Source organism: Solea senegalensis, linkage group LG5, assembly GCF_019176455.1.
Source record: "Solea senegalensis isolate Sse05_10M linkage group LG5, IFAPA_SoseM_1, whole genome shotgun sequence".
NCBI lineage: Eukaryota > Metazoa > Chordata > Actinopteri > Pleuronectiformes > Soleidae > Solea > Solea senegalensis.
In genome coordinates, this window is record NC_058025.1 from 6,838,366 (window position 1) to 6,853,647 (window position 15,282).

The 15,282-nt window shown below is 40.7% G+C and overlaps 1 protein-coding gene across 2 annotated transcripts; it reads left to right on the forward strand.

Moving 5' to 3' along the window:
- Window positions 1–1,919: 1,919 nt before the first annotated feature.
- Window positions 1,920–10,891, forward strand: stc1 (stanniocalcin 1). 2 transcript variants are annotated; one of them, XM_044025284.1, is made up of 4 exons: window positions 1,920–2,159; window positions 4,556–4,698; window positions 4,820–5,031; window positions 8,033–10,891. In XM_044025284.1, the coding sequence occupies exons 1-4, from the start codon at window positions 1,976–1,978 to the stop codon at window positions 8,331–8,333; spliced, it is 840 nt and encodes a 279-aa protein (XP_043881219.1). In that variant the 5' UTR covers window positions 1,920–1,975; the 3' UTR covers window positions 8,334–10,891. The 2 variants fall into 2 exon arrangements, with proteins under 2 accessions (XP_043881219.1, XP_043881220.1); XM_044025285.1 differs by having other exon boundaries at window positions 4,559–4,698.
- The last annotated feature ends 4,391 nt before the right edge of the window (window positions 10,892–15,282 follow it).

Below are 15,282 nucleotides of genomic sequence, written 5' to 3' on the forward strand. Positions count from 1 at the left end.
GCTGCTGACTTATAAGACAGGGCGCATCTCAGGTTAGAGGTGAAAGGTCACCCGGGGAAACCTCCAAATCTGTGCATAAACAAGACCGAAGAAAGTGAGATGAAATGTTTACTTCAGAAAAGTGAAGCCCTGGTGATGATCAGTGACGATGGAGTCTCCAAGGGCCAGGTTTACACTGAGTAAGGAGTTTTCCAAAGAGCAGACACTTTGTTAGGAAGACAGACAATAATATTTATGCCACTGTTAAAGCTTCGGTCTGTTACTTCTGGTTGTTGACAATGATGTTATTATTCTGCCTCTGTTTGGCCTTCATGAGCAGAAACGATGTCATTTATTTGTTTGCTGCCTCCTGCAGCTGAAAACAGCCTCTGTTATACAGTCATTATACAGTTTTAGCAAGACTTGACTCAACTCTACTTTTTTGCTTTTCCATCAGAGATAATACCTGGTACCTGGTACTGTCACTGGCGAGGTTCCAAGCAAGTGTAGACGTCACTGGAAGAGTCATGAGCGCGACGTCCGACACAAGAATCAAACCGAACAATGCCGAACTGTAGATCAGTTAAAAATAATTAAAAATACCTTAGCACGTGGGTTAAAATCCAACATTTAACAAAGGAAATGTCTAAAATCTTAATATTTAACAGAGGAGTCAAGCCAGCGATCGTGAGCCGAATCACGACCCGTTCAGTCGTATTTCAGTTCACAAAAGAGTTCATGTGAGGCCTGACTGAGTTTGTCTGTATACACTGACAATTTCTGTGGCTTTCGTTTCTTTGTATTTTCATTAAAACTATTTGCAGTCGTCTTGCTTTACTACCACAATGTTGCTGTTGCCTCCAATCGACGACAATGGACATTTGTTTAAAATTAAAAGTTACTTACTACATTTCAATGTTATTCCTAAATCATCACATCAAGCTCAATATGTTGGTGAAGTAGCTTCTATATACATGGTGTGCTAACCATTACAGAAACTATAATTACCAATGTTGTTCATTTAGGGCAGCTGTGGCTTTGGGTGGTGGTCTAACAAATTTGTTCCACAAAGGTTGTATGAAGGTTGTGACAAAATAACGTTAGGAGAACATTCTGGGAACCAGAGGAGAACGTTCTACAAAGGTTGTGACAAAGTAACGTTAGGAGAACATTCTGGGAACCAGGGGAGAACGTTCTATAAAGGTTGTTTGAAGGTTGTGACAAAGTAATGTTTGAGGAACCAGAGGAGAACGTTCTACAAAGGTTGTGACAAAGTAACGTTAGGAGACCATACTGGGAACCAGGGGAGAACGTTCTATAAAGGTTGTATGAAGGTTGTGACAAAGTAACGTTAGGAGAACATTCTGGGAACCAGAGGAGAACGTTCTATAAAGGTTGTATGAAGGTTGTGACAAAAGTAATGTTAGGTGAACATTCTGAGAACAGAATGTGCAACCAAAAACTGATGTTAGAGGAACTTTCCATATCAACCACAGGACAACCATCAGGGAACATTCTGGGAACCAGCAGTTTTCAGCTGGGGAACCTTGTATGTTGTCATTTGTACACACTTTCTCTATATAACTTGACTCTCTACATTTCTACCTCCAATACTTCTCTGGAAAGTTAAGGTGACACTGAGCACAAAGAATTGAATTACTGGTAATAATGTTGCATTGTTGCATCGTATATGACAGTAAAGAATATTGAATCATTTTTTTTTATAGCCCCACTGTGAGGCTCACCTGCAATACCTCCCTGGACCACCAGTGGGCCGCGACCCACACTTTGGGAATCACTGATTTTATCAATTAGTGGAGAGAGCAGGACCACGGCGCCCGAGTCCTGCGCTCTGATTGGCCCACGCGCCGAACTCGTAGCGTGCAGCGCTGCCATATAAACGCACGCACACTTGATGTGAGCTCTATCTGTCACACGAGTCACACGGAGAGTGAGAGTAAGAGAGGGTTCTTGTTTTTGCGGAGCGTCATTCTTTATGAACGGCACACAGAGCAGGAGGCGTCTCTCCACATTCACTCGTATCATCTTCTGCGTTGAGAGGACGATGCCTTTCAGGACCGGACTTTTTCTCCTGATGGTGCTGAACGCATCTGCATACGAACTGGATCAGAACGAGTCTTATGCGCCAAGGAGAGCACGCTTCTCTGCCAACAGCCCTTGTAAGTACCACGCTGGTTCCTCTCTTCTTTTTTCCTCCTCTTTTATATTTTATTCTTGGATATTTGTCTGTGTGCGTTGGTTGTGCGGGATTGACGCTGTAGGGTTTTTTTTGTTTTTTTTTGCCGGTGTCCTGCCGGCAACAGATGAGCATGGAGCTTGGTGCTGACACCTGAGAGCGCAGGCTGTGTCATGCTGATAGTCTCTTGTGGTTTTGGCTGCTGCATTGGTCCAACTATTGGACTTAACTGTAAGATGAACCTTCCATGTGAAGCCTCCAAATCTAATCTATCAAAGAAAAGAAAATAATGATTGTTTTTTTTCTTTCTTTTGTTCTTGATATAAAATCATAAATCTGTGTGGCTCCATTTAAATGTTGACTTTTTTTTATCACGGATGCTGATTCTCTTCTGCAGGAACTGCTTCATCATCATCTCTGTGTTTCGTGCAGGTCAAAATTGTGGCCCCATATTTAAAGTCTGCTAATGCATGGTTATTAGTATTATTAATATTTCTTTTTAACACATTTATTATTACTTATTTATTAACTACTGATCACATCAGTGGATTCTTGGATTGTGGATTAAGAAAAGCCATCTTTAAATCAGTGATGTACAGATTATGCTTTATACCATAATATTGGGTAAAATATTTCAAGTCAGCTTTATCCTCAGAGCTAAGATTGATCATTGATCTGTGGTTTGTTTTAGGGTTTTTCTTTTGAAAAAGATGGATGTCAAGGTTACTTGTGTGTTAATCAGGCTAATGATTGTGTGATTCGGAATGAGAGGATATGACGGTTTCATTTTATCATGAGAAATTGTGCTTAGTAGTGTTTTTATTCATAAATGGCAGAGCCGTAATTTAGGTTTTTTGATTTATATCTGTAAGCTTTTGGAAAAATGTGCACTAAGATCGACGGATGATACATCGGAAACAAGTTGTGTTACTAATGTCACCAAAAAGTGTTACAAGTCATGAAGAAAAATGAACTTATAATATATTTTTTTACAAAATCATGATCTCAAATGTTGTCAAAATTGACATAAAATGCTGAAATATCACCCTCTTTTTTTACAAAATCTTGGAATGCTACAAAATATTTTGATTATTTAGCAAAACGTTCTTATATTGTAATTTTAGAATGTGACTCGAACAAAAAAATACTCCAAAAAAATCAACAAAACACATTACAAATGTAATGAAAAAATGATGCTAACAAAAAGTATTTACCAAATATTGTATTGTTGAAAAACAATATTGCTCGTGTAAGAACAAAATTGCTTGCATTACGAAAAAAAATGCTACATTGAATGCATATTTTTTTGTTCACGCATCTTTAGCATGTGGTCCTGGAGTGACGGGAAAGATGCAGACTCCCCCTTGTGGCATTTTAAAATAAAATAAAAGACCAGGACTGTATGTTGTTGAACTAGGCGGCATTTCCAAGTTGTTCATGTCACATATGAACTTTTGTCACATATGACATTTTTTGTGTGTTTTTTATAGTGATGTTTGATGTTATCGTCCAAACTTTACGAAATAAACACAGCAGAATTTTTCTACAGGTGTATTTGATTATGTGTACATTATGTATGTGCATGCAACCAGACTGACACCTGTTCACTTTAACATTCTGATTATGAAAGTGGTGTTGAGCCACACTCCTCATATCCCGCTTGACAATTACAGCCTTTTGTAAAATAAATTAAAACAGAGTCTTGTGGCGAAGAGCGTTTGTGTGTGTGTTTTAGGTATTACTCATGTTGTGGGGACCAAAAGTCACGTTATTGGGGGACGTGTCTTCCTTATGGAGACAAAAAGCATGATTAATATGTAATAATGTGAATTATTACATTGAAGACATGTTGTATGGTGAGGGATAGGCTTGCGGTAGTTATGGTTAAGGTTGGCGTAAGTCTCCAGGAAATGAATGTAGTCCTCTGAAGTCATGGAAACCAGACTGTGTGTGAGTGTGAGTGTATGTGAGCGAGCCAGCGGTACAAGTGTATTTTTATGTGTGTGTCTGCAGGCGCACCAACAATTTTCAGGAAACAGTTTGGTATTTCTGGTGTTATTCATCCAAGCTCTGCTGAAAAGAGCCTAACAGTGGAGTACAGGTCCCTGCCAAGAGAAAAGTGCACGAGTGCCAGCCAGTATCTGAGTCTCTCAGAGCTGTAAGGTGTCCAATCCCCAGCCGAGTCACTGTTTGCCCCAGTGACTGTACAGTGTGCCTTTTGTGAATCTCCAAAGTATGAAAGTTCTCTTTTGTTCGTCGCATATTTTGGCCCAAACCCCCGGCAACCCCTTGTGTAATGAGCTCAGTGAGTGTGCAGTGATTCCCCGTGAAGCCGCTGTCGCTCTCCCCCTGCTGATGCTTCATTCTCTGTGCCCACAGCAGATGTGGCACGCTGTCTCAACAGTGCCCTCCAAGTTGGCTGCGGAGCCTTCGCCTGCCTGGAGAACTCAACTTGTGACACAGATGGCATGCACGACATCTGCAAGTCCTTTTTATACAGCGCTGCTAAATTTGACACTCAGGTACCTACGGAGACTACACACGCACGCTATTCCAATGTTATTTTATTGTGTTTCTCCATGAGCAGTGTGTGACTGAATGAAACTGTTGAACCGCTGCATTTTTTCCCCCCTTTTTTTACAGGGTAAAGCATTTGTGAAGGAGAGCCTTAAGTGCATTGCTAATGGCATCACCTCGAAGGCATTCCCCACCATCCGTCGCTGCTCCACCTTCCAAAGAATGATATCCGAGGTCCAAGAGGAGTGTTACAGCAAGCTGGATATCTGCACTGTGGCCAGATCTAATCCAGATGCTATTGGTGAAGTGGCACAGCTGCCAAGTCACTTCCCCAATCGGTGAGTTTCTCCTTCCATCATAGGTTACAAGATCCATTTCAGCCCTGGTATTAATATCCATCCATTTCCCCACAATTTATCCTCCACATGAGGTTTCACAGGGAGTTAGAGGCAATCGCAGCTGACAGGGTACAACATGGACAGGTCACCAGTCCTCACAATCTTACCTCACACATCTGTGCTCAATTTAATATGTCCATCCATCCATTGTCTACCGTTTTATCCTCCACATGAGTGTCACGGGGGCTGCTGGTGCCAATCCCAGCTGACACAGGGTGAAAGGCGGGGTCCAGTCCTTAGACCGCTTGGCCAACATGGCAATTCCTGACATCCTAATGCCCAATCTGCATGTTTTTGGACTGTGGGAGTAAGCTGGATTACCCAGAGAGAACCCACCCATGCAACCTCCAATAGCAACCTTCTTGCTGCGAGACAACAGTGCAAGCCCCTGAATCACTGTTAAGCTGTGGTGTTAACATCCATCCTGAGTTATTTAAGTGCAGATCATGCTAACTTCAGCTCTGAACCTTGATCTGATGACAAAAAACACATTTGGAGGTAGTTTTGTGGCAGAGTAGTCAAAGAGTGGGTTGAGTGTGAATGGCAAACCTGTGGTGTAAAGCATTTTGTGTGGTAATTAAGACAAGGAAAGCACTATATAAGTACTAGGGATGGGCATTTCTACAAAAATACTATTCATCTTTCCTAAACCTGGGCATACTGCAGGGTTCACAGTGTGTTAAACTTCGAGGAGCAGCCTTAAGATGCTTCCAAGAAAGCCTGCAAGAAAGGACTCTTTGGACAGATTAGTAACCACCTCTTTCGCTACTGCCACAATATTAACACTGATTGTTGCATGATTAATTTTTTTTCTAATGCTTAATTTCTGTTTGCAGCCACTTGTCCTACATAATTGATTCATTCAATCTACTCAAAACTCACTCAAAGTCTCGCACACACACACACACACACACACACAAACACATTAACATCAGACACGTCTGCACAGTCAGTCTTGTCAAAAACACAATTCTGATCCCGCAAACAGACATGACATCATTGTGTACTTAACTGAAGGACAGCCAGAGCCAGATCTGCTCTCACGTGGTCCCAGGAAACTCATCCAGGATGCATTTTAATGCCAGGTGTGAACAATCAGAATTAACTCTGTCCGCATGTGATCTGATTACTGAGGACGGATGTTCAAACCAAATCTGAACGGGGCAACATGGTGTAGTACAAGTAAAATGAAGTGAGTCTTGGACATTATGGACAACTAGAGAAAGCATGTGTCAAGGCACTCCCCGATCTAACAGGTTTAGCAGTCATCCTTTTTAAAAAAAAAAATCCAATTCTTCTTTGCGCCATGACCTACATTCCTAGAAGATTCCATCCAATCAGTCTATACTTTTTAAAGTATGCTGCTTACAAAGCGACATATGTGGCCAAATACATCAGCTCCATAGCAGAGGTAATAATAATAATAAAAAAAGACTATGACAGATGCTATAAACCAAAGTGCTGATCATCGAGCAAATGTAAACTGTGACTATATTTGTTGTGATATCCATGTTTTGGTTACTGTCTGCTTCATACATTCTTTTACATAGTGACAGAATATAAAACAGGAGAATCAAGTTAAGATGTTTTCATTCTTATTGTTCTTGCAAGACATGTAGGACTGCAGTACTGGTGTGGAACCGAAAGGAAAGAACCAAAGCGACAGGACCACTTTAACTCACAGAATGTTCACAGAAACGCCATATAATATATACTGTAAATATTACTATAATATATACAGTGTTTTCTTGGATGTCTGATCCAGCTGCTCCTGATTCAATGACTTTTGGCGAACTATGACCTAGAGCCAGGGTTCTCAAACAAAAGCTCTCGGCAGTGAGGTCGCTAAATAGACTCTTCTGATAAATATTGATATTTTAGGCATGTCCTTGCTAAATGTTGGAGTTTAATGCAAGTTTTCAGGATTTTAAAGTCGTTTTAACTTGATTTTTGTGTCGGACGTTGCGCCCATGACTCTTCCAGTGACGACACTCACTGACCAATCAGTGGATGGCAGTCTGTCGACGTCACATTAAGTATGGGCAAAGCTCACTTGAAACCTTGCCAGAGCAGGTTCTAAAAAAGTACGAGGTACTGTCACCAATGGAAAAGCAAAAATACGAGTTACTTCAAGAGCTCAATATTTTCTCAGGGGCTACTTGCTATAAAAAGTTTGAGAAGCACACATCTAGATGAATGAGAGTCTTAAGATAAAAAAGTCTCAGCAGTGCTGTTGTGCCGAAGTTCAATAAGATGCCATGATGACACTGCCCATATTTATTCAAGCCACCTAATAATCATCTAGGTTATTCATTTAGAGGAAGCAGACGATAAAATACAGCTTACATGAATGGATACCAGTGTGATTGACAGCTGGCATTGTCCAATCGGAGCCTTTTTTCAATGGAGCCCACCAAATTACAAATCTTGAGGCTTCAAAATGGGAGTTCAAATTCTTGACTTGGGTGACTTGTGACGTGGGTGAAATATGAATCATAGACCATAAACATTAATGGCGTATTGATCTTAATGGGTGACAGATTCAAGGATTTTTAATTTAAATAGAAAATGAACGATGCAGTGAAATCAGGAGAGGGCTGTGTCTCGATATGCAAAGAAAATGAAGAAAAGAAAGAAAACTGAATAGAATAAAGAATAAAAGGTCGAGTGTAATCTAGCGTAAAATGTTACACAAAAATAAAAAATTCCAAACAATCGTTTATTTGACGAAGAAATCATTAAAACTGTGTCCTTTTGATTTGTGGACAAAACAAGACATTTGAGAACATCATCATTTCCAGGTTTGGTAAACAATTGATGATCAACAATTTTCAGATATTTTACGTGCCAAAGGAGAAAACAGATTAATCAATTATGAAAATAGTTGCTAACATTTAAGCTAACAATTTTGATTCACTAGTGTCCTGTGTTGTTGCCCTAGGTTTTATGGAAAGCTGCTGCAAAGCCTGATGGACTGTGATGAGGACACGGTGGACCGCGTCAGGACCAGCATGGTGTCACGGCTGGGCCCAGAGATGACCATGCTTATCCAGCTGCTGCAGAACAAGCCCTGCACGTCCACCGCTGTAGCTGCAGCTGCCGCCATCCCAACAGGAGTGGAGGGCCGTGGGAGTTGGCGCTGGCCCATGGGCCCCCATTTGTACAAGATCCAGCCTAATCTGCGAAACAGAGACCCTGCCAGTCATTTCGGCAAAAAGCGCTCTGCCAGTGACAGCTCCTAACTTCCGCTCAGTCAAAAAACAAACAAAAAAAAAAAACATCTCCACACACCCCCTCAAAACATCACGAAGAGCTCCTCTGTTCCCAAGGAGTGATAAAATCCATTCCTCCGCAGGACCGATTACAGAAGTATTTCCCTCTAGGGAATGTTGGAATGTCCATACAGTTGATATCAGAGTTTGATTGTTGTTATATTGTATATCCTACACGTTAGGCTTGAGAGAAACCGCCCTTTCATTGAGTTTTCAATCGTGTCTGCTCACAGTTAGCGTTGAACACGTGACTGTTGCATCCGTGTGACACAGTGCTGTTCACTCCTCTTCCCCAATCCTTAATGCCTCGCAAAAAAAAGAAAAGATAAGATAAGAAAAAAAAAACAGCCTGATGGTTGAAGCCTTTATAGCACAAGACCGTACTTTAAAAGACAAAAACAGAATCTCATAATCCTGCCATTTGTTCATGAATAGAAATTGGTAGTTGGATTATTATTAGTTTAGTGATAGTGGAAGGGAATTTGCTTTTTTGGGGGTAGATGTCTAATATTTCAGCATTGTGTTAAATTGTGAGCAGGAGATGTGGAAATGAGTTTCATGTCTGTTTTCGGACACTATCATAACACTTAAATGTACTGTATACTCAGGCTACATCCCCACGTCTACATTTTTGTTTTAAAACACACTTTTGCGCCGCCGGCTGACAACATTACTGCGCTCTTAAAAACTGGCTCAGTTTTGGTTTGAAAACTCTGTGGCTGCATTTTAGTCTGGATGGGTAGATATGACGCAGTTACCTGAATTCACAAACAACCCCGGCCACAACTACTACAAAACGTTGAAAAAGTTTAGTTAAAACTTACTTTCAGTTTCAGTTTCAGTTTCACCTCATCATCAGCCTCATAACTCTGTACTCAGGTTCAGCTGAGCAGTGTCTGTCATGGCTAGCTAACATAGCAAGAGTTGCTAATGTTGCTAAAATGATTTAACATCCACCTTGTCCACCATTCTTTGTGCGCACTTTGTTCGACAAAAAAACATCGGCAACAACCTTGTCCGAGAACTACGTTTGCGCTGTGTCGTGTTTGATTGGCTAGCACCTGTGTTGGTATCTTCCCTAAACAAGAAGCGATTGGCTAACGTTAGCGCTGTCATTTCGAATGGTGTCAGCCACAACTAAGATTCTTGTTTTTGTGTGTGTGGACGCACGCGGGTCTTTGTTTTAACTTCAAATGCCGTTTTTTAAAAAGAAAGCGACACGACGTGTGGATGTAGCCTCAGTTATGTAAGACAGCCATAGCAAACCCTCTAAAAAAGAGTGTGCTCATGCGGAGTTGAGGTCTGTCGAGGTGTCACGATAACCTTTGAGAGGTTACCTTAAACTGACCAAAAAAAACAAAAAAAAACAAACACTTCAACCTGCCCTGAATGCTATTCATGAAATACCAAAATAGTGTAAAAGCTATAGCACTTACCTACACATGGCAGATGTAGTCATGGTCACGTGTTTTAAATCATTATCCAGGTCATGGCAAAGTCTGTCTAACGGGTGTGGGGGGGCGGATCCATTCTGCATATCTTGTATCCAGACACTTGTAATGCATAAGACTGTTGAGCTCTACAGTACAGGTGGGACCATGTTAGGGGGGAATCTGTATCCATGTTACTAACTGAGTGTGAGGCAGTCGTGTATGTGCAGTCGCTGATTAGCACGTTCACCGATGAGAGTGAGAGCAGCCATCTTCTTGGACTGATGATCATCATTCTCTGAGGTGAATCATGTGACATACACACTGGCTTCCAGTGTCAAGATTAAGAATGACTATTTAAAAGAAAAACAAAAAAGCCTTGTTGGAATGATATTTATTTTCCTACTATATTATTTAATGTTTTGTATTATTATTATTTGAATGCATTATTGTAGTTTTTAATTAGTTTACAGGTTTAAGGGAAAAAAAGCAAGTTCAGTCATGGCTCCTATTTGAACATAAGCTCTATGCCAAAAAAAAAAGAAAGAAGTGAGCTGACACTCTGTGTGTGTGTGACTGAATGGGACCCATGTCATGACTCTGTGCTGGCCATAGGGGAACACGGTTGGTCATTCAGGTCAGGTGATCTACTTCATGGGTGTCACAGGGGACCACAACTAAACTATAGCTTCATTTTGACACGCTCTGGTTCAAAAGTGCAGGGAAAAATGTGCACAATGTTGAAGACTGAGCTGGTAGAGACAAACACAGCAGCTGCAGCATGAAGTGACCTCAGTGACAGATTTTTGCTGGTTCTGCATTGGTGGTTCGTTTATGTCGTTTATAACCGTAGACTGTCTATAAAAAAGTGGATGTAGTTTTTTCTGGTTGCAAAACAAACTCCCTTCTTTGGAACCAGGTTCTTATTGGACAAATACCAGCTTCAATCTGTATGTTTGCATGTACAGTTTAATGGAGCTAAGATCGTAGTCCGACTAAGACGGGTCCGAGTATACATGCAAATGTACGTCTGACTCTGCATCTCTCTATTGAATCAGTTTCCTGTTGACCTTTACGTCACAGAAAAATTAATTGTTTTGTTTTTCAGCAAGATGGACGTTGACACTGATCGTGCTGTGGTTCCGTATGTTCCGTACCTGCTGCACACGTCTCTTCGTCAGTCCATAAGTGAGTCTTTTCCGTAGTGTCCGGTCACGTTATTTGTTCTTTTCCACCAACACTAAATGGAGTTCATACATTGTCTCCTTCTACTTCCGGGTCAAAGACCTGGAAGGAAATTTTGGTGCACGCCAAGAACAGCAAGTCTGACTCCAGTCTGACTAAGCGTGTACATGCAGGAGTAATCAGACTATGTATCGCATTATCCAGATATGTCAGTCCGACTAAGTCTAGCTCGATTTTAGTCGGACTAATGATTTATATCAACTTGACAACTTAAAAAACTAGTGAGTGAGACCATTAACTCCTCAGGAAAATATTTACTAATGTTACAAATCAATTGAGAAGTAGAAGGTCAATTTCTCATAAACTTCCATTCAAACAAAGCAACCAGTGGAGGTCGGAAGGCTACATCAGTTCTTATATGCAGTCTATGTTTATTGCATTTGTCCCATTTCTTCTTAAGGTGGCAGATTTAGATATTACCCTGTAGAAAGTGAGATTCTTTCAATTTAGATTTGAATCTTAAGTCTTCTTCAAATAATGATAGATATTGTGCTCTGACATATGCAACTGTTGCTTCTTCTTTTTTTTAGGGCTTTGATGGGTGTAGCATGATCACTTTTGATTTACAGTGACTGGCCACGTAAGCAAACGTCCCCAAAGTGGTCATCAGATTGGGCTTCAGATGACGTCATATTGTGATCAGTGCACCAAAATATGTGATGTTCAAAGACAATAAGTGAGCTCCACCCATGTCGATCCCGTGAGATAAGTACAGACAAAAATATCACGAAAAATCACCGATTTCTATATCCAACCATTCCATTCATAGTTGGAAGTTGATGTTTTGAGGGCCCTTAAGAGAGTGGTCTTGTTCAGGATACTGGTGTTCCAACTTCCTGACATTTAAGATTAAGACAGACAGAACCACAGTCACTGAGGAGCGACTTCATGCTGGCTCTTCTTTTTCTGTATCTGTACCTTGTAGACGGACGGTAGTTTGTCATCTTTAAGGGGATAATCGATGGTGCAAGTGCAGCTTGCAAATTGAAAATGCAATATAGAGATTATCTTTACACTATAGGACTGAGTTCAGTTCACCATTACGCCGTGTGATTCAGAAAATTCCCTTTCTTCAACACAAACTGGTCACCTTTTGCTTTATAACACAAGGAATATTATTATAAGACAAAAACAATAAAAAACCCTTTTATTTTTATTTTTTTGACTTCTTGAGAGGAACTGAAACCAGTCCTGTTAAGGTAAAACAAATAAGCAAATCTATATATATATATTGTTACACTAGCAGACGCACAGACCAGAAAAAGAGATGTTTTATTTTTCAGTGTCAATTTAATAGCTATATTAACCCAAACTATGCAATAATCTCGCACACAAAGCATTCACAGCAACACAGAAATTGACCTTTATTTCATCATCCAGTGCCAGGTGATGCTGTGTGACTAAAGCAGCAGCAGCAGCAGCAGCAGCAGCAGCAGCATGTGTGCTCTCCTCCTGCACTCACAGTGTGCAGACACTGCTCCTCTGTATCAATCTCCGTTTCTGTGGTTTTTCTTATTTCTTTTTTTGTTCTGTGAATCTGTTTCTTTTGTGTCGTTCGGTGCGAAAGGTAAAAGTTCTGAAGGAATGACATGGGAAGAGCTGTCGTCACTATAGCTGTAGCGTATCCTCGCTTACTGTTTTATGTTTAATATGCACTTTGCATCCTAACCACTATAAAGGGCATTGAAACATTCAGCACATGTGCAATTGAGACATGTCTTATTTACCCGGCGAATGGAAAGCAGTGTGGATATTTTGCATCCTGAGGGGTCAGGGCTTCTTCATGTACTATTGATACACATGTCTGTATCTCTGTTGTTCATGGGTAAATCCAAAAAAAAAACAAAAAAAAAACCCAACAGCTGCTGCTAAACTGTTACTTCCCTGTAACGATGCTGTCCAGATGCCCGTCTAACTGTGGCCACGCACAGTGAGCTCAGCATCGGTCCACATTTGCATTTTTCGATGTCTCTCCATGTCTCCATATTTATTTTCTACGAACATTCCTCGTGTCAAATGTAGTATTTGGCAAGGGCAAATCGACTGTTTCCTCACCAAGTCAAATGTAATGGTAATTTCAGAGAATGTACCTGTACACTGAATGTCTGTTTTGACGAGAACACGCCCCGAGTTTGCTGACCCGTGAAGGCTAAATGGTAAAAGAAAACAAAAGTGTGTGTGTGGGGGAGACAAGGCTTTTCGATTTTTTTTTCTTCTGTTTTTGATTTTTTAAATTTAGTCAAGGGTGGTTGAGGTGGTACTGCAGCGTTGTTACACAGGCCCATGGTGACTTTGTTGAAACTGTTTCTCCTGTCAATACTATAGAGACTAAAGACTCCCTTCACTTCTGGCACTTCATGGTACTCTTTTCCTCTCAAGACTTGAAATAGATTGATAATTGTTGTTGTGCTTAAACAAAATCAAAAAAAAAAAAGCTTCAGTGACTAGTTATTAAGTTTATTTTGTACTCATAAAAAAATCTATATATATATATATAAATATATATATAAGTGACAGTTATTTTACTATCAAATTCAAAAAGGTTATCACGGATTTAAGGAGGTGATTGAAGTTCCTGATACAGATGCTATGTAACGCATGATTGACCCTTGTGAATCACTTGCACTTTAGAATATACCCGTATACATATATACCCATACTGTGTATATGTTTGGGTTTCTCCTCTGTACTGAAAAGTCATGAAAGATACAAATGCATCAAGTGTGTGTCTTTTGCTGATCAGAAATAAAATATTTATCATATCTGGCATATGGTATGACATTTGTTGCTTTGCTCTTCTTTCACAGACAGATTTGCATTGATAGCAAAATCACATGGTACAATAATACCAGGCTCACAATTCCAATATTGTCATACTAGTGATAGTGTGTAACTTGAACCTTTGTCTTTTAGTGGAGAGCTGCTAAAGCCTCGGTCATAGTTTCCTCATTTCCATGACTGCAGAGGTCCCACCGGGTCTGCATGACATAGATTTCCATTTCCAACGTGGTTATAGATGTAATAGAGTGGAGGTTGTTGACCAACCTCACAGTTTCAGTCCACACACATGTCGCAAACATGTTCCCTGCAGCACAACACTTTCCAGTCCAGCGGGTATAGTGCACTTTGTTTGCTTCGTTGGGATTTCTTTTTCTGGTCTAAAGAGACACCGAAGAGGACGGTAACCATGAGTCCATCAGTATATCCACACATGTACAACTCTGTGGTGTTATATGAATGGAAATGTGGTCGTGTGCGCACATGTGGAAATTTCAAAATGGAAATCTGCAGACATGGAATGTATGAAGTATAATCCAAACATATCCCCAACAAGTCTATCTAGCTAGCTAGCTATCTGACTAGTCTGACTAGTTTTGTCCATTCAGGCTGCTGTAGAAATGGGGGACCCCATAAATCCACAGCCTTTCCAGAAGTACACATATACTTAGGCTATAAAACCCAAGTGACTTTAAGTATAAAGCAAATTCATTTGATCTCAATAAACCCTCTAATATGTTGTGCACTGGAGCTTAAAAGGCCTCAGCCGGAGCGTCCACAATTCAAGGCTCCTCTGTCACTGACATTGGTATCAAGACATTTGTTTTACTTTGCGGAGAATGACAGTAAATTCAAACAGATAATCCCACTTTGCCTACAAAAATGGTCTGCACTGTGTACTGCACATTGCAGAAATTGGTCAATTATACAGTCGCTCCATTGAGCACAAATGATCAGTGAATAACATAACTGTGGTTTACCACATCCCTTACTCTGTATGTGTGACAAATCCTGCATGAGCCATATACGGAGGAGAATAAAGGACCGCAGCGAGGGAGCGAGAGAGAGAGAGAGAGAGAGCACCTCCTGATGAAAATGAACTTTTTAAACTTGAGCACAAACGAGCTGAAACTGCAAAGTGCCTGTTTGGTTTGAGAGCCTGAGGAAAAGATTGGGCAGAACTGCAAGAGGCTCCATGGACGCTAATCTCAGTCAGAGGGAGATATAATTTCATGCCTATTTAGAGAAGAGTCCTGAAGGGCTTTCTCATCAGCCGCTCTCACAGTCTCATGGATAGGTGATGCAGCAGCTCTGCACACAGATTCTATCATCACCCTCTTTAAAGAGACATTCACTCTCGACCCATCAGTGGGTTCAACACAGGCATGGTGGACACAGGGAGACAGAATTTCTCTGCATGGTCAGTACAGACGTGCATGTGTGTGTCTCGCTGAGTCTTTCTGCCC